Raw genomic sequence first — 24,495 nt, 5'->3', positions numbered from 1 at the left:
GTACTCTTACTTTTCTAATGGTTTCATTCTCATCTTCATTACAGGTTACATGGCACCACATCCCAAGTATGGGCCCTATGTGAAGATGTTCGGTATTAATTGTTCTTCATCCTGAATTTGCACGAGAACCAGATGATGCTTTAAATTGTGTGTACCTTTGTGTTGGTGGGAATCAGGCCAACGGTGTAACCAAAATGTAAGCTCGTTACTTAAAAATTTGCAGTTCAGGTTTTAACAATGACATGTGAGTACTCTTAAAGGGCATAATATATAGTGTATTGATCACATATGTACCGGGCATTTTTTATAATCTTTGCAGGTTTCTAATTAAAAGCTGTGAAAGATATTGCAATACGGCCCCTGCAGAAATGCATTGTATGGCATGACCGGCATTATGTCCATGCTACTAGGTAGTTGCATGGCAATTAGTTCATCATCATCATCATCAGCCTGAATGAATACACCCACTGCAGGGCAAAGGCCTCTCCAATGTCTCTTCAATTAGCCCTGTCTTTTGCCAGCTGCGCCCACTCTATGCCTGCAAACGTCTTAATCTCATCCGTCCACCTAACCTTCTGCCGCCCCCTGCTACGCTTACTTTCTCTTGGAATCCACTCCATTACCCTTAAGGACCAGCGGTTATCTTGCCTTCGCATTACATGCCCTGCCCGAACCTATTTGTTCCTCTTGATTTTGACTAGGATGTCATTACCACGCGTTTGTTCCCTTACCCACTCTGCCCGCTTCCGGTCTCTTAACGTTACACCTATAATTTTTCTTTCCATGGCTTGCTGTGTTGTCCTTAACTTGAGCTCAACCCTTTTCGTTAGCCTCCACGTTTCTGCCCCATAGGTGAGTACTGGTAAGATGCAGCTGTTGTACACTTTTCTCTTGGGGTTTGTTGGTAAGCTGCTATTCATGATCTGAGAGAACCTGCCATATGCGCTCCACCCCATTCTTATCCTTCTAGTTATTTCCCTCTCATGATCCGGATCAGTTGTCACTACCTGCCCTAAGCAGATGTATTATTTTACCACTTGCAGCACCTAGCTGCCAATTGTGAACTGCTGTTCCCTTACATTACTTTGGTTTTCTGCATGTTAATTTTTAGACCCACCGTTCTGCTCTGTCTAACTCATAGATCATGATTTGCAGTTCATGTCCTGAGTGACTCAGCTAGGCAATGTCATCAGAGAATCGCAGATTATTTAGGTATTCTCCGTTAACCCTTATCCCCAACTGTTCCCAATTTAGGCCTCGGAATACCTCCTGTAAACAAGGGGTGGATAGCATTGGCGAGATCGTGTCTCCTTGCCTGATGCCCTTCCTTATTGGAATTTTATTGCTGACTTTATGGAGGACTATGGTAGCTGTGCAGTTCCTATATATATATATCTTCCAGTATTTTGACATAGTGCTCTTCTACACCCTGATTCCGCAATGCCTGTATGACTGCTAAGGTTTCCATTGAGTCAAATGCTTTCTTGTAATCAATGAAGGCTGTATATAGGGGTTGGTTATATTCTGCGAATTTCTCAATCACCTGATTGATAGTGTGAATATGATCTATTGTGGAATATGCTTTACAAAAGCCTGCCTGATCATTTGGTTGATTAAAGTCTAATGTTGCCCTGACTCTATTAGGGATTAGCTTAGTAAATGCCTTGTAGGCAACGGACAGTAAGTTGATCGGTCTGTAATTTTTCAAGTCCTTGGTGTCTCCTTTCTTATGAATTAAGATTACGTTTGCATTCTGCCAAGCTTCTGGTACGGTCAAGGTCATAAGGAATTGCATATACAGGGTGGCTAGTTTTTCTAGCACAATCTCCCCTCCATCCTTCAACAGAGCTGCTGTTACCTGACCCTCACCAGCAGTTTTTCCCCTTTGCATTGCTTCTAAGGCTTTCTTCCCCTTTCATAACTGGTGGGATGATGCATTGCTGTGCGCTACTGTCTCTATCATTAGCTTCTGATTACATTGGTCTGTATAGATTTGTGTAGAACTCTTCGGCTACTTTAACTAGCTTATCCATATTACCAATTACATTCCCCTCCTTGTCTCTTAACACATACATTTGGTTTTTACCTATGTCTAGTTTCCTTTTCATTGCTTTTAGGCAACCTCCGTTCTTTAGAGCATGCTCGATTATCTCCATATTAAACTTCCTTTTGTGTGCTACCTTGCACTTATTTATTTGCTTGTTCTCTTCTGTGTGTATTGTTATATGCCCTCATGCTTTGACGTTTCTTAATCAGATCTTTCGTCTCCTGAGATAGCTTGCTGGTATCCTGTCGAACCGTCCTACTGCCTACTTCTACTGTGCACTCCGTAATGATAGCTGTCAGATTATCGTTCATTGTACGAACATTAAGATCATCCTCCTCAGTTAAAGCTGAATATGTGTTCTGCAGTAATGTCCTGAATTCCTCTATTTTCCCTCTTACCGTTAGATTGTTAATGGACTTCCTCTTCACTAGTTTCTTCCGTTCCCTCTACAAGGCTAAGCTAATTCAAGACCTTACCATTCTGTGGTCACTACAACGCACCTTTCCGAGGATGTTCATATCCTGAATGATGCCACGTTGAGCGCATATTATGAAGTTGGTTTCATTTTTACTCTCACCATTGGGGCTCTTCCAGGTCTCGTTTTTCTCGTTTGTGGAAGAAGGTATTCATGATCCGTAAATTATTTCTATCTGTGAACTCTATTAATAGCTCTCCCCAACTATTCTTAGAGCCTATCCTATAGTTCCCTACCGCCTGGTCGCCAGCCTGCTTCTTACATACCTTCGCAATGAAGTCGGCCATCAGTACAGTGTACTGCTATTTTACTTTGTTCATTGCCGATTCCACGTCTTTATAGAAGCTTTCAACGGCCTGGTCGTCATAACTGCATGTAGATGCATAGAGGCTATACCTTCTTTAGCTTGTACCTCTTATTAAGCCTAGTTACGATAGCTGCCACCCTTTCGTTAATACTATAGAGCTCCTCTATGTTGCCAGCTATATCCTGATTAATGAGGAATCCCACACCTAGTTCTCGTCTATCCGCTAATCCGCAATAGCACAGCATGTGCCGTCCTTTAGTACTGCATACGCCTCAGCACTGTTAGGCTAGCCTCACTAGGCTAGCATTAAACATTGCCAGGTTCAGATTCCAATGGCGGCCTGTCCGGAGGCAAAGATTCTTAGCACTCTCCGCTGCATCACGGGTCTGACCGCCGCCTTGGTCAGTTGCTCCGCAGCCGCTGGGGACTGAGGGCAGAAGGTTAATTGGTTTGTTCATGGAAGGTTGTGGCCAAGTACTACACCAAGGTGGCCAAATCCTGTTCTGGTGAGGGAGTGCGTTGTCGGTTCTGGTCACCAAGATCAGGCTGCACCCCAGGCCTGTTTATGCAATTCCATCGACATGCGAAGTTTTTTTTTTTTTATACCCGGCGGAGAACTGCGTGGCACTGGGATATGAACCTTGGTCCTCTTGCATGCAAGACGGATGCTCTACCTCTACGCCATCGCCGTGTCAAGTCACACACATATACACAGCTGATATCTTTTGATACGACTTATCTGTACTGCCTAGTATTAATTTTACAACTTTAGCTTTTGTTTTTAGGATACAGTTTTATATTGTGGAATGGGAGGGTTTCAATATCACAGGCAAACCCACTTTTCTTTATTTTTTAAATCGGTATGCGGTTCAAGATATCAGACATGGAATTATGCATGCAAAACAAGCTGACATGAAAACAGACATTCAACATGCGCCGGAAGTGGTATGGCCCCACTTCAAGCCAGAAGTCTCTTGGTCGAAACAGTGCACCCACATTCTAAATTATGAGAAACACTCACCAGACTAGTAACGTTCCCTGTTAGGTGCTCCGGACTTCACCCTTTAGCACAGCCTATTCATGTATGCGCATGCTGCATGGCGCTTTTGCCGTGTCCTTGGCAGTATTAATGCAGAGAAGGCAGTAAAAAGTACAAGCCTCACTTGTCGCTTCACCTAGTAGACCGCTGCGTAGCGTCAGTCTCGTTATCTGCTGCTGAAATGCAGCAGAATTTCCTTGCCATTGAGCCTCTGTGCTCGGAGTGTCACTTCACACCTTAGTTTCACGATTTGTCTCCGGAGCGCAGAAAGGAAAGGCACTAGTTGCTCTGATGACTAAGGAACATTGCTTTGTTTCTTGGTCTTTAAATGCGTTCGCCCAATGATTTAGATATTGACTCATTTAGCATGTAAAATTCCTCACTCGTTACTTCGAACCACAATGTTGGTTTCAAAGATTTTAAAACCGAGTTCGCCTATGTTATTGAGTGCCTCCAATTGCACCATATAATATTATGCCTAAAACAAAATATAGAAAGGTAATTAGCTGATAATAATTAATAGTGCTAACTACGTACTGTCATGTATGTAATGTCTGCCATGCCGTACAGTCGCTCACACAGATTGCATTGTCTTATTTTTCACAGCTTCTTAGAGAAAAATCAGTAATTGAAAGGAAACTTGGTGAAATCTGTAATGTGCAGAGATAATATTTATTCAGTGCAGATGCAGTTATGAAATACGGATGCGCCAAAGCCACAGGCGGGCTTGTAGGGTAACGACCGGCAGAGGGCACAGGAGATTTGTGCTCAATCTCTATGTAATCACACAGTGCATAAAAAAAAAACACCATACAGATGAAGAAACAAACAAATAAAACTCTTAGTTACCATACAAATAAAGAAAAAAAGAACAACTCTTAGGGATTTTCTGTAGATCTCACAGCAAAATGCAGCTCTCAGTGAGTACAGCTAGAAAACACGTCATCTAGAAAGTGATTAAGTATAGGTGGAATATAACAGCATCTCGTTGCTCTTCCAGACTTTGTGCGCACCCTCAGAACAAAGCAACGGGGCATACGCCTCAGTGAAATGGGCTTTACATTTTCTACTTTGTATTCACTACTCCAGAAGTAGTTCAGTGCGACAGTTTCTTCAAATAAAGTGTCAGAAACGAAGGTAATGTGGCCCTTTTAAAATGCTTTGAGCAGGATAAGCTGGGGTAGCATATAACACACTTTTTGGTATGTTGCATAAAATATAATTTATTTATTTACCCACAACGCCACATGTGGCTTTAAAGGTGGGGTGTACGTTGTACAAAACAAGGAAAAATTGCAAGGCCAGTCACAGTGATGCTGCAAACACTTCATTGTCAGTAATATTAACAAGAAGTGAAGATAAAGCACTCCAGTTTCGAACATTGTAGGGAAAGAACGACATCTTGAACAAATCGGTTCTTGATCTGAATTCACGCACTTTATGGCTATGATCAACCCGCTTGAATCTGTAGTGTGGATGGAAGATGTAGTTCTCTCTAGTAATAGCAGTTCTGCTGTAATAAATATTATGAAAAAATTGAATCCTTAGGTTTTTCCTTCTCACTTCAAGAGGTTCCCATTCTAATTTCTGTTTTATGCTCGACACGCTAATGTGTTTACTATAATTCCCAGAAGCATAGCGGGCCACTAAGTTCTGAACTCTTTCTAATTTCTGTCTGTCCGTCTTTGTCGGTGGGTCCCATACAGTGCAAGCATATTCAAGCACAGACCTAATATATGTTTTGAACAGTAGTGTTTTGAAAATTCTCGTGTTATGGTGCAGAAAAACCAGCATTTTGCAAGCTTTCCCAGTAACGTAATCAACATGCTGATGCTAACATTGTTTTGAAGTCATGTACACGCCTATACTTATATTCGGCAACAGTTTCCAATAAGTGCCCTTTTATATTGTAGACATAATTAGGTACATTCTTTTTTTCTTTTGAAACACATGTGTACTGGCTTTTTCTAGTTTAATTTCATGTGCCACTGTTTGTACCACCAATGTACTGTATTTAGGTCTTCCTGCAAAGCAAGTGAGTTATGGGCATTTATTCACTTCTCTGTACACTACACAGAGATCAGCAAAAAGTCGCATGCAGGAAGTAACATTTTCTGATATAGTATCATTAATGAACTCAAGAAAAAGCAACGATCCCAAAACTGGGCCCGACTTGACGGAAGTTACATTTGAATTAGCTCCGTTTATTGTGACTTACTGATACCTTAAACATAAATGTTCCCTGATCCATTCGACAACCATCTCATTCACATTTAAACAGAGCACCTTATGAACTAATTAACCATGCTCTTCTATGTCAGAAGCCTTTTTAAAATCTATGAATATGCAGTCAATAGTACTACAACGGTCTGGAGCCTCGCATACCTCGTCAACAAACACGGTTAGTTGTGTAATACACGATGTGCCTTGCCGGAAGCCATGCTGCATTGGATTGAATGCGGGATTGAGATGGTTCATTATTTTTGTATATAAGATGTGCTTTAGAATTTTATAGAGATTGCTTATTAAGGATATAGGACGGTAATTAGAGACTAATTCTTGAGGCCTGGCCTTATGAATAGGAACTGCGCAATCAACCTTACAATCCATAGGAAGAGAACTGCTGAGCAAAGATTTCTTCAATGAGAGAGCTAGAAAAGGAGATACAGATTTGGCACACGTCTTTAAATTACCATTGGACAAACCATCAGGACCTCCAGCTTTGGACTTGCATTGGACAGCTTTGGATTCTGTTTTTCCACGTGGTACAACAATTAAAAAAGCAACACATTCCGTATCTGAGGACAGTATACCCCAGGCCATATGCTACCAACTTTCTAACTGATAAGGGTAAACACATTTTTATTCTGTAGAGGAGGTATGCAGCACTTTGAAGTTTTGCTGATTATTGCCGTGAGTGCTCCAAGACAAATCATAATCAGTATGAATGCCAAGATATTTTACGCAAGGGACACATGTCACTGGCCTGCAAACACAATATTTACATTTAGATGCATGCAGAAATATGTAACAGTCACTTGGTACAATCTTATGCGTGTTTCAAAAGCAAATAAGCTTAGTTTTTTGAAGCATTAATTTTTATCATGTTTGGTTCGAACCAGTCACAAAGTCTTGTGGTATTTGCTTGAAGATTAGAAAGGGCAGCGGAGCAGTTTGAATGTCTTGATACCAGCAACATGTCATCGTCATACTGATAAAGTTTAGATTTCATTACAACAGAACTCAAGTCATTCATGTATAGATTAAAAAGAGGAAGTGAAAAAATTTATCCTTGTGGGACTCCACACTGCAACTTTGCAGATGACTATGCACAGCACCAAACTCGACAATGTGCAAGCGTTTGAAAAGATAATTTTTTAATAATATCAAGAACAGCCCACGAAATCCATAGCAAGAAAACTTGTTGCGTGATATGTCCTGATTCATGGTATGACAAGCTTTTTTGGCATCCAAAAATAGGCCATATGAGATCTCATTATTGTCTAAGCTGCTGTGATGACCAGCTGATAAATTTTCCAGTGCGGCTTGCATACCTAACTCTGTAATGCAAGTTTATTGCTGACTGCTTACACCCTATACTTCACTAAGAATGAATTTATGACACGTACAAGATGTTTTTCTAAGATTTGCGAGGTGTCTATCACGTACTTTCTTATTTATGTCAAGTAATTTTAATTCAAAGCGTCTTTATCCTGATTTTTTCTTCTCCATTTGTGATAGTTTTTACTTCAGCGCAGCAGAAAGTAAACGAAAGCTAGTTTAGAAGCTCTTACTAATTCACCTAGGGTTATTCATGCAATGTTGACACTGTACTACAACTTGCATGCTCTCCCAGATACACCTTTGCCCACACTCTTCCCTCTCCTGCACATTGCTGGCCAACTTTCCTGTTGCCATATGCCGTCTTTCAACATGTTTGGTTGTTAAAAACTTGGTTTGCATTATCAGGTTGTACAAATAGAGTGCAGGGTTCTATGGCTAAACCAATCCTATAACAGCTTTCACCATAAAATTTTCCCGCCACTCGATTCAAACTCAGGCAGTCTACAATGTAGCCTAACCTCCAGAATCGCGATTGAAAAACGGTGGCAGCATCTGTATTTCATTGCTGTCTTCTTTTCTAGCTTATAAAAGCTCCATTTATCGTGAGAGTGTGGTAATCAATTGGTACAAGCCAACTTCAAGTTTTCCTTCAAGTCCTGTTGAGAAGCGCTCATCCAGTCTCTGCTTCTTTGGTGAAGGTCACACACCGAAAACTAATCTGCACAAATAAGTGGCATAGCAGACGTACCCTTTGGTATGTGTGCATGTTAGCGATGATAAAAAGTGACTACCAAAAAGGTGCAGCATCCGTATTTAATGATAACTAAGTCACCTCATTCACGGCCTTGTTCTTATTGCAAGCATATACGTCGGAATATATGTATCATGCGAGGTCATTTCCCTTGTATTCATGCCTTACACTTCTGTTCTTGCAGGAGCTGGATTTGTAGGATGGATGATTGGAAAATTCTCCTACCGCCGCCAGTGCGAAGAAAAGCTTATGAAGCTTCCAAACAGTGTCATTGGGGAAGCTCTTCGACGAAAGTATGGCATGGCCTCATCTGATGTGTGAGTCATTTGTCTGGCTTTCAGAAATGCATGAAGTTAGCAAATCTGGACCTACCATCTTCTTTCATAACACTCGCACGCGAAAACACTGTGCTGGATGCTTGTTGTGCATGCTGCAAAATTCTGGTATCAGTTTTGTCCTCTGAATTTATTTTTCTTGTAAATACCAGGTTGCACACTCAGAGGCAACTAGTTAGCACGGTATTTTTTCATCTCAAAAACACATATGAATTTTCATGACTGTGAACTCTTCAAGACAAATTGCAGTAGCAGGAAGACTAAAATATGACACTTTATGGACATAAGTGCACTGCGCAAGAAAAAGTCATCTGTAGCAAAAGTGAATATTTTGATTATTAACGCTCTTCTCTGAAAAATAATATTAGTGGCTGAAGTATGCGTGATCATTAAAAGGATTAATAGAAAATCTTGGGAAGGATGGCTTTGCAAGCAATTCTTATGTTGCCGTACAGGACTGACTTGTATCCTGCGTTATCATTTACCACCTATCGTTAAATTAATTTAAATATACATTTGCCCCGGAAGGTGCACAGATGGCTAGGAAGGTGAGCAGCTGCCATGTAAGAACAAAAGCAGCCTGGAATCAATGCTTTCAGCTTGCTGCATTGAGATGATCAGGACATTTTGTATGTGATACCATACCCTTGCCAGTTCATTGCACTCATATCAGTAAATAAAAACTAGCACATAAAATTGCAGCAGAAACATGGGTTCTACCACATGCATACTGACTACAGACGATAGTCCTCAGCCTATTTCTTCTCTCATGGAAAAGCCACTGTTCTTAAGAACTGTCCATAGCAGTTTATTCCATTAAAATTAACCTCACTCTTAAACTGTAGTATGAAAGAAGTTTTGTTTAATGGTACGCTCGCAACAGCACAGTTCCAAGATGGTTTTACAGTTGTTTTCCAGTAATGCATGCATTTTTACATGAAATGTCTTCAGCTGCCATTCTCAGCCAATTCAAACAAGCATCGTCTGAAATTGCAGCAATCCTGAGGCTCAAAAGTTCACAACTTTTCAGTCTAAAGGTAGCCAACAAAACTTACCGCACTATAGTCCCAAGTGAAATTTGAGCCAGTGCCAAAACAGACAGAGCAGTTTTGTTTTTTGATGCTTTCGTCCGTTCAGCCGCTGCCACAGGCTCTTGTGATAAGTGTTCTAACTGGTAACCTGTCGCATCATGCATTCTCACGTCGTTTTCCTCACCTTCTGCCTAAGTGCCACCCTGCGGCTACACGATACGAGTTTGTGAAACCGCAGAGAATAAAGGCTCAAGTAGAGCATATTCATTGCTCAGTGGAACATGGGGCTTCTGTTTCTTGGTGCTTAGCCATTGATGGCAACAGCCGAGCCAGTCCACTGCTTGACATTGCTCGGTCAACACGCCCGTAATTAGTGGTTACGATGAAAAAAGGCATTCAAGCAATTCAAGTTCATGTTTGTCCTTCCTCGGCCAAATTCTGCGCACACATTCCTGACAAGTTCAGCATGCAAGAATTCTGTCATGGCAATGTTATGCAACCTCGAAGCGTTCGACGGAGGATAGGGAGATGCGTGCCCCTGCTACATTGATCACCTTAAAGCTTTTTTCATCACACATAGCATCACAGAAGAGAAAAAGAATTCAGTCTTCTTTAGTTGCTGTAGACAGAAAACATGTGCTCTTTTGCAGGATCTCAATAAGTCTGCCCAGGTGCAAGACAAAACCTTGCAAAAAGTTCTTTCTGACTGTTACTGCTCCAAGTGATCTGCTATCTTGCAGCATTTTAGATTCTACGGACGTGTTCTTATGAAAGGTGAGTCTGTCAGTAAGTTTTTGGCACTAGTCAAAAGCCTCTCCAAACATTGCAACTTCGGAGCTGAACTTAGCATTATGATGAGAGACCGCATCATGTGCGGCATCAACGAGACAGCCGTGCAGACGAGGCTGCTTGAGAAAGCAGACCTTACATATGAAGATGCTGTAAAAACTGCACTTGCCATAATGGAAGCTGCGAAAAAAGATGCCAGTGAAGTAGCGAGCTCAAGCTGAACTGCTTCCTACATATCAAGTTGCAGCATCTAAGGGGCATGTCACACGCTACTGCTACAGAGACAAACACCTGGCGTCTGTGTGCAAGCACATCAGCTGTATATGCGATTACTGCAAGAAGCAGGGACACATTGCTTGAATGAGCAACTGGAAAAAAATTGCGCTATTGCAAAAGGGAAAGTCCATAAAGCCACATGCGTCCACATCTCCGGCTTGCAAAACATCACGTGGAAGGCGTCAAGTTAACACTGTGCCGCCGCGGTGGCTCAGTGTTAATGGCGCTCGGCTGCTGACCCGAAAGATGCGAGCTCGATCCCGGCCGCAGTGGTCACATTTCGATGGAGATGAAATGCCAGGGGCCAATGTACTGTGCGATGTCAGTGCACAGTAAAGAATCCCAGGTGGTCTAAAATTTTCGGAGCCCTTCACTGCAACTTCCCTCATAGCCTGAGTCACTTTGGGACGTGAAACCTCTATAAACCATAAACCAAATCAAGGCTGTTGACGACACTTCTGCTGGCGTGTTCGACATTTGGCCAGTCAACACCGTCGCGCATTCGCTACCATTCATCATCAGCATTTGCAATAAGCCACTGCGTTTGGAGCTGGACACCGGTGTGAGCATTTCTGTCATGGGAAAAAAAGTCTCCTTTTGGAGCTGCTTCCGTCGGTACGTACCATGCCGTCTGATGTACTCCTGTGAAGCTACCCAGGCGAGCTCACACAAGTTCAAGGTAAAGCAGATGTCACAATGCAGTTCAGTGGCAGAAAAGCAGTGCTACCTTTGTTCCTGAGTGAGGAACGTTCACTTACACTTCTGGGCCAAATTTGGATTCGAGTACTGAGCATTAACAGTGCTCACGTGGAAGCAGACGTTCATGCTGTTTCTGATATTAAGGACCTTGTTCAGGCATTTCCTGAGGTGTTTGAACGGAGCCTTGGAAATTTCAGGAGTCCGAAAGCATGTTCTGCAACATGCTCTGCCCAAGTTTTTCCAGTCACGCCCACTGCCCTTTACCCTCGAGGATGTGGTGTCACTAGGCCTTCAGCGCCTACAGAGGGAAGGCATCCTGGAGCCAGTTGCTTCTTCAGCTTTGGCTGCAACAACTGTTCCGGTGGCTAAGAAGGAAGGACGTGTCAGGATTTTCGGAAATTTCAAGGTTACCATTAATCTAGTGCCTGTGGTGGAAAAGTATCAGGTTCCAAGGAATGCTTCACAGTCTTAATAAGACCATCATCATTGCCAAATATAAAGACCAGGCCACTTGGCTCATCTGCAAGGCACACAGCATACATAAATACAGTAACACGTGCGTTAGCCAGCCATCAGTGGCTCTGATTCCACAAGTTTGCCTATCTTAGTCAGTGACACTATTTGATGGTACCCAATAGTAGACTTTACCCGATATGTTTGATGCTTTGTATTTTTCTTGCCATGTTTCCTTTATATTGCTGCCTTTCCTGTTGTAATAAATCGTTTAGTTGCTAGTCAGTGCTTGTGTTTATGTTGTGTCGGCTTGATGAGGAGTTCAGAATGTATACACAATCTCCAACACATCGGATTATTCCAGTATTCACGACTTCCTTTTGGCGTGCTATCGACACCAGTCTTGTTCCAAAAGAAGATTGAGACATTTTCCAAGGGCTGGCTCACGTTGCAGTATGTTTCGCTTGTATTCTTGTCACTGACTTGAATAATTCAGCACACCTTTGCAACCTCACTGCTGTCCTCTCTTGACTTCGTGATGTTGGGCTTAAGTTGAAGTTCGACAAGTGCTATTTCTTGTCTGTCAAGTTGAATACCTTGGCCACTTTATAACCAAACAAGGGCTCAAGTTTGAGCAAGGTATCTGCCATCCTTCATGTACCTGCACCCCCGTGACATCAAGGAACTAAAAAGTATTTTTGTGAACTTCTGCAGGTGTTTTCTGCTTAACCTTTCCAGACACATCCGTCCCCTGCATTTGCTTATTGTGAACGAGAAGAAATCGGTGTGGAGAAAAGAGCAAGAAAGCACATTCAGTGCATTCAAGCAGTTAGCAACGCCTGCCCTAGTCCTAGTGCATTTCAACCGAGGAAAGCCACTGTTTCGCTGCTGTGATGCCTCTCGGTATGGGACTGGTGCAGTTTTGGCACACTGAGAATCAGACGGTCCGGTCAAGAACTGCCCACTGCTTTTGCCTCCAGACGTTTGTCTTGTGCAGAGCAAAGCTGCAGTCAACTTGACAAAGAGGCATTAGCCTTCGGATTCAGTGTTGAAAAATTGCGCCGGTACATGTGGGGCATTTTGTTCATTGCTTATACGGTTCATAAGCCACTACTGGGATTACTGGGTAAGTGATGAACCCGTTCCAGTACAAGCATTACCTCGGCTAGTCAAATGTGCATTGAAACTTTCTGCATAGAAGTAGTATAAGCTTATGTACAAACCTGGTCTGGACTCTGGTCATGTGGATGCCCTCAGTAGGTTGCCGTTACCAGCAAACAGCTTGGCTGTAACTGCACCTGCTGAGATGTTCACGCTTGAACAAGCATGCCCAGGACTTTTGTCATGTGCCATTGTTGCACAGACTACAAAAAATGATCCATTCCTGATTCACGTAGTTCTTGCTGTCGTGCGAGAAGAAAGACTTCCAGCTGGACCAGAAGGACATCCATACACAGCAAGGAGCAGTGAACTGAGCCGCAATGAAGGTTGCTTGCTATGGGTTTCCTGAGTTGTTCTCAAAATCTTTGCAAGCCAAAGTCCTAATGCTACTTCATGCTGGGCATCCTGGCAGGACAATTGCCAGAAGCCACGTCTGGTGGCTGGGAATTGATGGCGACATCGCTAAGAGCGTAAAGAGCTATGCAACCTGCCCAGCTTACCTGTGTGCATCGTAACGCATTCAGCATACGCCGTTGCCACTTCCACTAAGGCCTTGCTCAAGGCTTCACGTTGATTTCACTTCACGTTGATGATAGTCGCACTCAAGGCTTCACCTAGCCTTGAGTGCGACTAGCGGCACAGAAGTGACAACTGTGGCAGCGAACTGTGGCACAGAAGAGACTGCTATGAACTCTTCCCAGTCGGCATGCAGCACGCCTCAGTTGCGAAGAAGCACTATAAGCCGCAAGCTAGTGCATCACTACTCCCCATAATGCTCTTCTTGAGCAATCGAATGGGGAGGACTGTGACGGTTTTGTTCTCAGTCTGTTAGTGGCGCCACCTTGTGGCAACGTGGTAGAGTTTGCGAAGCAGCAGAGAATAAAGATGGCATGGCTGGAGTAGAGCATGTTCGTTACATAGTGAAGCGCGGCGCATCTGTGTCTGTTTCTTGCATAGGTTGGCACACTCACTCATGAATGCACTCATATCACCTCACTCACACTCACATCTGTGAGTGTGAGTGTATGTGAATGTGAGTGCGAATGAGTGGGTGTGAGTGCAGGTTGTCATGAGTGTGAGTGAGTGGATGTGGGCGTATGTGATCATGAGTGTGAGTGGAGATGAGTGTGAGTAAGTGGATGCGAGTGTGAGTAGAGATGAATGGACATGAGTGATGAGTGGCTGTGAGTGGACATGAGTGGCAAGTGGATGTGAGTGGCAGGTGGACGCGACAGCGAAGTTTGTTGCGTGTATTTTGCGGCGACGGCCATCACATGCAACTACACCGGCAACTTTAGGCCACTATAACATTGCTAAGCTCGTGCACATTTGTGCAAAGTATTCTCATTAAATCAGGATTTCGGGCAAAATCGTTGTTTAGGCTGGAAGTTTTATGTGCAATATGAGCTTTATAAAAATGTTATTGCGAGTTACTGCAGCGAAGACGCTCTAATCAAAATTTATGGCCATGGAGTAATGGCAAAGTAACGTGCCGTACTTTTTTTCGGTAACGTTAACGCGTTACCTTTTTTTGTAGCTAACTTAGGGCGGTAACGCGGTTTTTTTTTTTAGTGTAACGAGTAATGTATTTAGTTACTTTTTTTTGGTAACGCCTACAACACTGGTTGTAAGTACATGTGCAAGCCGGTGTCTGCCATGAATGCCAACAGGGTCATTCTCTACTTACATTTATAGATCCCGGAGAGTCCCCATACCCCCCTGGCACAGGGGTGCAACTGTTAAGCAATGCACCACTGCCCTGCGATGGCAGGTGCCCCCAGTGGTAGGCCTTGTATTACCCACGTTGCTCTTCCCGAGCAACAAATCATCAATTCAGCTGCCACCTACCACAGTGAAAAGTTTGCTCACTATCCGGTGGGCAGGTTGTGATGATGCCTCAAGGCCTCGTGACCTTCATTCTAGGTTGCTTTCTGGGCACCGCATGCCGGAGTCATGCTTGTGCGTTTTTTGCTCACTACGCCGACTTTTCTGCGTAACGGGGCGTTTAACGCTCTCCCATTATATAGACTTCCCTAACTTGAGTTTTTTGTAAGCTACTGGGGGGATTAGCCGTGTGATTACTCTGCTGGTAATGGCCCCCCCCTAAGCTGATAATTATTTCCTCTATTTTGAGTGCTGGACACTAGCAGAAGCCAGTGCAAAAGTGCAGATGCCTGAATGATGGCCTTTTTTGTGTGGTTTAAGGCTTTGCAGTGCCAAGGGCCCAGTCGACACGATTTACCTTTTGCCATATTACATGTGTGATTGTGAATAAATTTTCTCTGTAGTTAGCACTGCATTATAAAGTCTATTTGGCAGCTGTCAAGTGACTTAGTGCATATATGTACTATAGTGCTTCATGGTATGAGACCAACACGCCTCATTGACCTCTAGGCACCTGAAACTGCACCACATTATTTTAGAAAGAGTGGTAATCAGGATAATATATTAGGAACTTCCAAGATTTTGTCCACTTCAGTGCACACCGCTATGCACAGAAACAGACATAATACCGAAGCATTTTTTTTTCTGAATAGGTGATTTGTCTTTGTATTCATTCACGATTCATTATTACAGACGGCTTGCCTTAGAAACACTTTTTCTCTGGAACCAAAGTGTCCATACTAATGAGTCACGGCCTTAAATAGAACTCGGCGGTCTTGTCTTGAGCCACTGACACTTCTGCCATTGCCAGATGCCTGCAGCATATTGCAGTCACGAGTTTGTAGTTCGTGTTCCAGTTCTTCTCTTCAGTATCTTCGGTTTATTGTCGCCTGCATGCCACGGTACTGACAGGCTTAAAGATAATTTTAACACATTTTTTTTATTTTTTGAGGCGTGTTAAACGAAGTAACCATTATGGCTCTATAAGAGGCAGTATTTTCTAAATACCCTTGCCACATGCCAAATTTAATGTCACTCCCACCACATGAGAAAACGTAATGGCATTCAATGAAAATGACATTAGGAATCGAATGAGTTTTTGGAATCCGTTCGCCTTCGCTCTCCGAGCAAATAGAGACATCAGGTGAGAATATCCATCCAAAATATTGCCAATACGTCAGGAACATCATAATACTATTTTGCTTATATAATTTTGTAGTCATTCAATTGTCCATATGAAGCATGCCAAATAGCATTGTAAAAAAGGATAAATGCCACTACCGCTACAGTCATCAAGTGTTCAAGCGGCCTTGTTTGTTTATATGCTGCCTGCTGCTCCATGTGCATGCTTGTGCAACGGCAGTGGCGACGGCAATGTTCAAGTGTGCCTGTGTCATTGGTCACTGTAGCTGTCCGTAAACAGCAGGGCAGCAATAACTTTATGCTGCCATTGTTGGAAACAAACTTGATGTGATGCGCCGTCCATTGCAAGGTCTGCCATACGCTTGCCACTCAAGTGCTGACTTGGCATTGGCTTGGCTTGTGATGGCTTGTTGTGTTCAATAATTTGGTGCAAATTACAAGGCATTCAGAAGTGCATTAAAAATTTTTCAGCTGCTTTCGCTCAACTTTGGGAAAATATTGAAGCACATAATAATATATTTCATCAGCGCCACTTTTTGTCCATCGAAGTAGTCATCATTTGCAGATGTCGGCAATAGTTTTGGTCGTGCAGCAGCATGTAAAGAAAATGGCATTAGATTGATGAACTATTCTCATTTGATGAAAATGGTTTTAAAATCCCCATGTGGCAGGGGTATAAGATTGTGATTTGTTTTGTTCCATGCTCTTACACAGCCAATATTGCACCCATATCATGCATTAGTGCAAAGCAGCTTGAACATTGAAAAGTAATTTCCATTGCTTGTTACTCATGTATTTTTTGACAGATTAAATGTTGTTTCCTTATTTTTCAAACAGCAAAGCTTTGTAGGCCAGTAGACCAGCAACATAAGTAGCATGTGAACAATTTTGTAAAAGAGCAGGTTCCATGTGGATCGTTATTTGTTTTTGTAAGGCTGTGTATAAATTGCTGAGCACAAGTGTTGTTTGGTTACTTTCTAGTGTGCAGTGGGGCATTTTAGGGCACCTTGTTATGTGGTCTTAAGGAGCTCGTCTTCATGGTTGTACCTTTCTTATTTGGCATGCGTCATATTGAGCAGTTTATTTTTAATGACAACAAAAGGAAAAAATTTTTGGACACGGCAAATGACGTATATGTCTACAGCTGGCTGAACAAGTTTTTATATTGTGAGGATCCTTGTAAGGAGTAGAGGAAGGTAGTGTGTGACATAAGGTTGCAGAGCCTGTGTCACCAACCGGCTGCAACGTGGCATTCTTCCAAACATTTCCTCATAGCCTGCACTGTAATAACCACAAGCAAGCCCTGTGTTCCTCTAATGTACTGCCCAGGTCGTAAGGTCTGATACCACTCATTATGCTGGTAGTGCATGTGTGGTAGGGTTGTGCAAGTACGTACAGCTTACTGAGTTTGTCCAACAGTTTTTTTTCTTACATATGCATTGTACCCATATCACCAGTTGCCTATACAGATATACACCAGAACATATTCACCGTGCCTTGCACTGAGAGAATTCAACTAAACTTACAATGGGAGGAGCAAACACAAAAGCAGAAATTGTCTTGTGACCGACATGGTGCTTTAGCCTGCTTGGCACTCAGGTGCTCATGGCATAGCAAGTTGCACTTCCAGGTCCCGTACTAGCCATTATGGATTTGATTTCTGGCTAGCATTTCACTCTGATTCCAGCATCATGGCTTACTGTGAAAGAGCAATTAAAAACACTGTAGTCCCTTCACAGTGCCCGTCTAAAAACAGCAGCACCATAAATATGTTTTCCTATTGCACTTATCTGGAGTTTTCCAGCTACCCTTATCAAAGCACCATTCCTCTGTGTCCAAACCTTACTTGCAGAGTTTAATGCAGCTTGTTGGCTGTCACAACACGTTATTCACAAACAAACTGGTTAGTGGATCTGCATCTCTTTTACTGTGGCTGCGTTCACTCACCAGCACAGCAGGGCTGGTTTTGTAAAGGAGCTCAGGTGACCAAATGCCACTTTTCCTAACCATGGTCACCCTGTGGGAAAGCCAAGCACTTGACCAGGGGGCACTTGTACCTGTTAGAAAACCAGTGGATCTTGCATAGGACCCAGGGCCATCTGAAAATGCCTTAGCAAGGAACTTTCTGTTTTCAGTTGAAGTTACTGAACAGTATGGGCATGAAATAAATAATATGTTGTCCTTTGTGTCCCATAGATAGAGGATGAAGCCCAGTTGAGAAATGGGTGGTTATTAGGGCAGCTTTTTTTTCAGCATCAAATACCTAAAGATGCCATAGTGGAAGTTCTAATGAAAGGTGGCACGTGACAAAGCTGAAGGGACTCTGTTGCAAAGCTTCAAAGATCAGTGCATGTCAAGGGGCATCAAAGTAGCAGTGAAGAATGCTTGAAGGAGGTCAGCAGCCAGTGGGATTGGAATTTAAAAGGAGCTACGACCCTATGGCAGCTTTGATAAGAGTGTAACAGAAGTTTGGCCTTGGCTAATGCTTGCTTTGGAGCACCTTTGTTCTAATTGTTGTTGCAAGTTCACATTTCTGCCCTTTTGATCGCACTGCTATACTTTGCAGTTTTCGTGGCAGTCCTGGAAACCAGCTTGGTGAGCTGTCTACAGTCCCTGGTCAGGACAAGTACCTGGGTGACCTGGGTTCACAAAGTTTAGACCTGCGTAGCTACAATGCACCTCAAGGACTAGATGACAGTCAGAGGCCGTCTATGGACAGTAAGTACGCAAGCGCAGCACATTTTATTGGTGTTAGCATCCTACATGAGGAAAGCACAAATTTTGACTTTCATTAACACATTTTCATTTGCATACCGCTGCAGTGTAAAAGGTTGCATGCACAGTTCACTCGTGCCTTATTATTCTATTGCCATTGTGTTTATTTTGTGCACTCACTGCTTGCTCATTTTTATGCCTAACACCCTGTTTCATGAACCGGTTGAAGAACTGGTATATGCAGTGATCTTGATTTGATGATGATTTACTTGAAATCTAAATGCAGATCCATTTTCAGATACCTCTGTCTGTGATATGTATGGATGGCAAATAGCAGCAACCTACCTCTTTCATGTGTTCTGGGCATGCATTTTAACTCAGATGAAAAAACAGCTTTTTCATTAATGTAATCGAGCAGTTTGAAATCCAGCCTGTAAAATCTAGCCATTTCCAAATCAAGATGTATTTGACGTCTGCAGCATTGTAAAGTGTTTAATATTTTGTCCTACTACAGCACCCTGTTTTGCAATTTATAGGTTACAAATTACTTGGCTGTTATTTCTTTGAATGGGCAGTCAGCTTGTTAATTGAGAGGTTGCACTACACTGGCAGATTACCCATTGAGAACTCTGCCATCAACGTTTGTGATCATTGAGTTTGCAAATATTGACTTTTTGAAGCATGAAAAAACATTGATGAAGTATGAATTTTGGTTTTTAACCATGAAATGATCTTAGCTCCCATTCTCACAAATTATGGCGAACATCGTCTAGAAACTGCAGCGAACCTGATGCCGAACATAAGGGCGAGCACTTTGAAAATATCCTCAAATTTTTAATCTGAGCTGTATCCAACAGACAGAGACCTCAGCCCCATTTGGGATTCCAACCAGTGGTGGCACTGACCGAGTGGGTTCATTTCCCAATGCCTTACACATTACGCCATTTTGGCCATCACTGCAGCCTGTTGTGCTGGGTGTTTAACTGGTAGCGTCCCCACCCATTACCTCCTCATGGGAAGCTTCTCTGTCCAGCTCCAGTCTGGGCAATCAGCAACGGCTGATTGCACGGGCCTGGAAGATAGCAGAAGCTATCGGTGTTCTGGACTGAGGACCCCACCCACGAGGACCAGTCTCCTGGTCACCCTCTAATAAATGTTTTTCACCACCGCCATCTCACGCTCTGTGCTGGATGCCGTCATCTTTGATCCGTTTGTTCTGTGCCATGAATGTTTATGAAGGCCGTTGAAGAGCAGGCAAGTGCTGTGGCGCTTCAAACACTGAAAGGGAGGACCTTATGAATGCCGGAAGTGCCACTGAGTCCAAAAAAAAAAAAGAAGCTGAACTTGGTGGCATCTTTTAGGAAAGTCTCAGCTTCATCGCATCTTCTTATGCACCTTTACATTGCCTCCGGCCATTGCCCCCATTTTTTCATTTTGCATTTGTGCCAGATCTGGTTGCTCCTTTCCTTTCACTGCAGGACCTGCCCCTCCTTTTGGTCTTGTTTTGACTTCTCCACCCTCTCTTTTGCCCAGACCCAGTAGTTGCTGAGGTGCCAGAAAATCTGCCACCAGCCAAGTACTCAACAACATATGAAGAGCTGCGCCGGAGGAACAGGGAAGAGTACGAGAGACGCCTCTCTGCACCACCGCCTTCTTCACACTTGCCACCACCTGCACTGTCGCAGCCACCTGTGGCTCCCCAGTCACCCACGCAGGCTTCTCAGGAGCTTGACGAAAGGCCACAGAGAGGCTACCCTTTGAGGCCACCATCCTCTGAGCATGCACCAGCAACTGGAAGAACTGGTTAGTCTTGCCTAGCAGCTTTTATGGAGCCTTCACTCTCTCTGCTCTTTCCTAGCCTTGTCTTTTTGCAAAGCTGTGCATCTGACTACAAGGCTTGTTTCTTAACCAATGTAGTTATGCTCTTCCTTCTTCAAGCAGGCTCTGAAAATTTTGCAGCCCGAAAACAAACATTTAATTTTAATGTCACGGCATTATTCTCATAGTCTGGGTCATTTTGCTGCCCCCAGTGCCTGTTAAAATTGCATTGTCTGGTTCAGGACATGCAGAAGTCAGTGTTTTATCACTGATGGTGTTTTATCCTTGGCAGCAGGAACATGCGCAGATTGATTTTTCAATTTTCTATGTACACAAAGAGAGTAATTTATTGTTTTAGTACTCTGAAAGCAAAGGAAATATTTTAAATCACTTGTCTTGCAATGGCCAGTACATAAAAGTAGGCATTGTCAGATTAAACTCCTAAATTGTGTACAAAATAAGCATTATGCTTTCGCTGTTTTTTTTTTAACTTTGAAAGGTGATGAGAAACAGGCATAAAAAAGTATACCCTCTTTAGGTCCTACTTGTGTTGGCAGTTCTATGTCTGCACACTGCACACTAGAATGGGATGTAAAACCAAAATTACCCGACCACAGAATTTTTTTGTCTCCATTATAAGAAGTAGACGTGCCTTCATATCAGGAGCAGATTAGTACAGCGGAACACAAGGTTGCAGTTGAAGGCCTTATATTGATTTTGTTGTTCTGAACAGCTATTGAAAAGGTAACTGGCATCAGTGTTGTTGTCACAGATAAAGCAGAACATGGTAGATGGTTACTGTACTTTCATGCCTTCACCCTGTTTTCTCATAGGCAACTAGCAATACAAATTTCACAAGTGCAGTTTTTCAGGTGCCAGAAATATGGAACTGTCGTAATTTCAAATCTCTGTGTGCCACCGCTAACATTTCTATGGATTAAATGTCCCAAATAGTGACCAAAATATTGGATACCTTAAATGTCGCCCCGTAGCTTTTAGGGAATGTCTGCGCTTTTTTTTTTTTAGGGAATGGCCGGCTTTTGTGGACCAGTCTCGCTTGGAAGTTGTTTTCCTTTGCTTTTTCTCTTTTCCATGCCATCAAACTTTGCCCCAAGCGTTATCTCCCAGATCCACGGCATAAATATGTCTTTCACCATATATAGGCACTTACCACATTGCATCTGTTCACCAGTGTATGTGACATGCTCACGTGATGGGCCAAATTTCTTCTTTCATTGTTTGGTTTGTTGCATAACATTCAATCTTTGTTAAGCTTCTATCCACAGCAGCTCACCAGCCTTTGTCATTTTATTCTTGTAGTCCACAGAGTGTGTCAAGCGCAGGCGCCATTTTTGCTTAAAGCCTAGGTGTAGCAGATTTTCTTGGCTTCATCGCTGTGCCAGGGAAATAAATGTTGCCAGCTGTGATTCTTGACTGCTGGCATAGGCCATAGCAGAAAAGAGGAGAGTGATGCATTAAAGGTCTGGCAAAGGAAAGCGAGATCCTGCACTGCAGGTATAAACATCTACCGCCAAATTAATTTACTGCCAAAATAAACATCTACTGTGGAATTTGGCAGCTATGGTGGTTCACTCTCAATTACGGACATGGACAGTGCTGTTCCATCACATGCTGAGCTTAAGGATGACTGTTTGCACCACAGATAGCGAGTTAATTTTGAGGAGTTGCCGTATGCAGCTCTGGCAGAAGATGCGTATGATATGTCCTCCAACAGCAATTTTCGTTCATTTGTGGCAGAAGTCTCAAACTGATCTCACCACAGAGGTCACACTGGCGAACGTTGGCTTCCATGAGCCAGAAGCCAGGAAGGGGATAGGAGAAAAAGGCACGGTCTTAAGCAAAAGCATGAAAGCAAGCAAAAGGCAGCAAAAGTAGCTTAAAACACGAAAATCCACCAAATAAGTCAGAATCTTCATTGAAGAGGTGTGGCCCATCAGTTACTTTTTTTCTTTTTTGTCTCTTCTAGTTCTTTTCCTCCTGTAGCTTGAAGTTTCAATGTCTTCCTCAAAAAAAAAAAAGTGAGGAATGTCTGGATGTCATGAAATTTGCAGCTTTAGTTCATCAGAAGATAAATTACGGGAAATAAGTTCAGTGAATGAAGAAGGTTCAACTTAAGTTAAGGACAACACAGCGAGCCATGGAAAGGAAAATGGCAGTTTTAACGTAAAGGGACAGGAAGAGGGCAGAGTGGGTCAGGGAACAAAAGCAGGTTAATGACCTCCTAGATGAAATCAGAGGAAGCAACTGGCTTGGACAGAGCCTGTAATGCAAAGACAAGATAACCAATGGTCCTTAAGGGTAACGAACTGATTTCCAAGAGAAGGGGGCAGCAGAAAGTTAGGTGGGCGGATGAGGTTATGAAGTTTGTGGGGAGAGGGTGGCTGCATCTGGCACAAGACAGGGTGAATTGGAGAGATATGGGGAGGCCTTTGCCCTGCAGTGGGCATAGTCAGGCTGTTGGTGATGTTGATGAAGAAGTTCAGTTTTTCCAGAACAAGGGCTGACATCTTTAGGACGAGCAAATTGCATGTTTCAGACCCCTGTTCTACAGTGACAACCCAGCACTGGCCGATATATGTAAGGGCAGGCTTGCTGCAAAAGCATACAACAAATACGGCAGGCTCCCTTCAAGACAAACTTGAAGAAAGCATGAAAATTTATTCTTCTCATCAGAAGTGCCCCGAACGTGATATGTAAGCCTGCTAGATATGTAGAAATATATGCTACTACATGAAAACAATGAATGAAATGGCCTTGCCTCGAGAAGATAATTGGAAAGAGGACATTACTGCAGCATAGATGAAGCAAGCTGAAAAGCGAAGGCATGAAGCAAGGTCATGTCATCCCGCTTGGAAAACAGCAGCTTTTTTTTTACTCTCTCTTTTTCACAGCCACTGCTGTTTGTATTCTTTTTCCTTTTTTTTCCTCCAATGGCTACAAGTGTTCCAAAGGTTTCCAGGTGGCTAGCCATGGAGTGCAGGCTGACTGTCTTTTTCTCCATCTCGCTGTTCTCACACCTTCATCCCGGCTGTTACTAACTGTATGAGCAAGTGCACCGCATGTCTTTTCGTCCTACAATAGTGACGCTTATGCTGCACTGGTATCTGGCCATGTCAGATCTCTGCGCCCTGAAGACGCTTCTTGTGATGCCATTCGGCTCACATCTAACTGCTAAAGCCCGCCTTCCCCGCATGCACATGAAAGCACTTCTGCAACAAAGCTTCCCCACACCTTTGCGCGAAGGCACAGGGAAGCGTGTTTTCTTTTTATTTTTTTGTATGCTTGCCTGTTTTTTTCGAGAGTGCCGTGTGGACATTTTTTGCAAGTACCATTGCGCATGTCGCCGTAATTCGCGGTCAGTACAAAAGTTTGTCTAAACCGGAGGACTCACGAAGCTGTTTGTCTTAAGTGGCTTTTTTTTTGGATAGAATCTATGGGAATCTAACCAAATTTTTTAAGTTCATCAAATGTGAGGATTCATCCTAACCGAGTTTATCCTAACAGGAGTTTACTGTTCATTCCTCTAGTCACTTCCAGACTATAGGGACAATAAATGAATTCTTAATAGTGTGACAAAGTGAAGCTTGCAGATCACTCACCTAAAGCAATGTGTTTTTTTGTCAACAGGCAAGAAGAACAAGTACGGCGACTCTTGGGAGGAATAAGCACTTTTCACCTGCCTGAAGTTGCTCCTTTCTAGGTACAAAGAAAAGGAACTTGGAGAGCATCTGGCAGATAGTATGCTTTAACCGGAACTTAGTAAACATGGATTGTTCATACATTGAGTTTCTTGCAATTTCTTTTGGAGAAAATACTAAATGGTTGTTATGAAATTAATAGCATGCACTTTATTTAGATAGAAGTTGAGAATGCTGCTTCTGGCTAGAGGTGGCAAACCCAGCTTCAGCCCATGGAGGAATGGTTCAGCCAGCCAAGTAGTCCAGTGTTGAAATCTATCACGAAGTCCAAATAGAGAGCCCCGTCACA

The 24,495-nt window shown here is 43.0% G+C and overlaps 1 protein-coding gene across 1 annotated transcript in view; it reads left to right on the top strand.

The window, feature by feature from the left end:
• The window catches only part of asrij (OCIA domain-containing protein asrij), a 30,706-nt gene extending 6,417 nt beyond the window's left edge, over nucleotides 1–24,289 (top strand). Inside the window, exons 4-8 of the mRNA XM_077663317.1 lie at nucleotides 45–92; nucleotides 8,368–8,500; nucleotides 18,521–18,672; nucleotides 20,203–20,472; nucleotides 24,136–24,289. Coding sequence (XP_077519443.1) covers nucleotides 45–92; nucleotides 8,368–8,500; nucleotides 18,521–18,672; nucleotides 20,203–20,472; nucleotides 24,136–24,173 — 641 coding nt within the window. The 3' untranslated portion in view covers nucleotides 24,174–24,289. The remainder of the gene's footprint in view (nucleotides 1–44; nucleotides 93–8,367; nucleotides 8,501–18,520; nucleotides 18,673–20,202; nucleotides 20,473–24,135) is intronic.
• The last annotated feature ends 206 nt before the right edge of the window (nucleotides 24,290–24,495 follow it).

The sequence above is a fragment of the Amblyomma americanum genome, chromosome 4 (genome assembly GCF_052857255.1).
Source record: "Amblyomma americanum isolate KBUSLIRL-KWMA chromosome 4, ASM5285725v1, whole genome shotgun sequence".
Lineage (NCBI taxonomy): Eukaryota > Metazoa > Arthropoda > Arachnida > Ixodida > Ixodidae > Amblyomma > Amblyomma americanum.
Note: the sequence above shows the minus strand (reverse complement) of the source record. Positions and strands in the feature narration are given on the sequence as shown.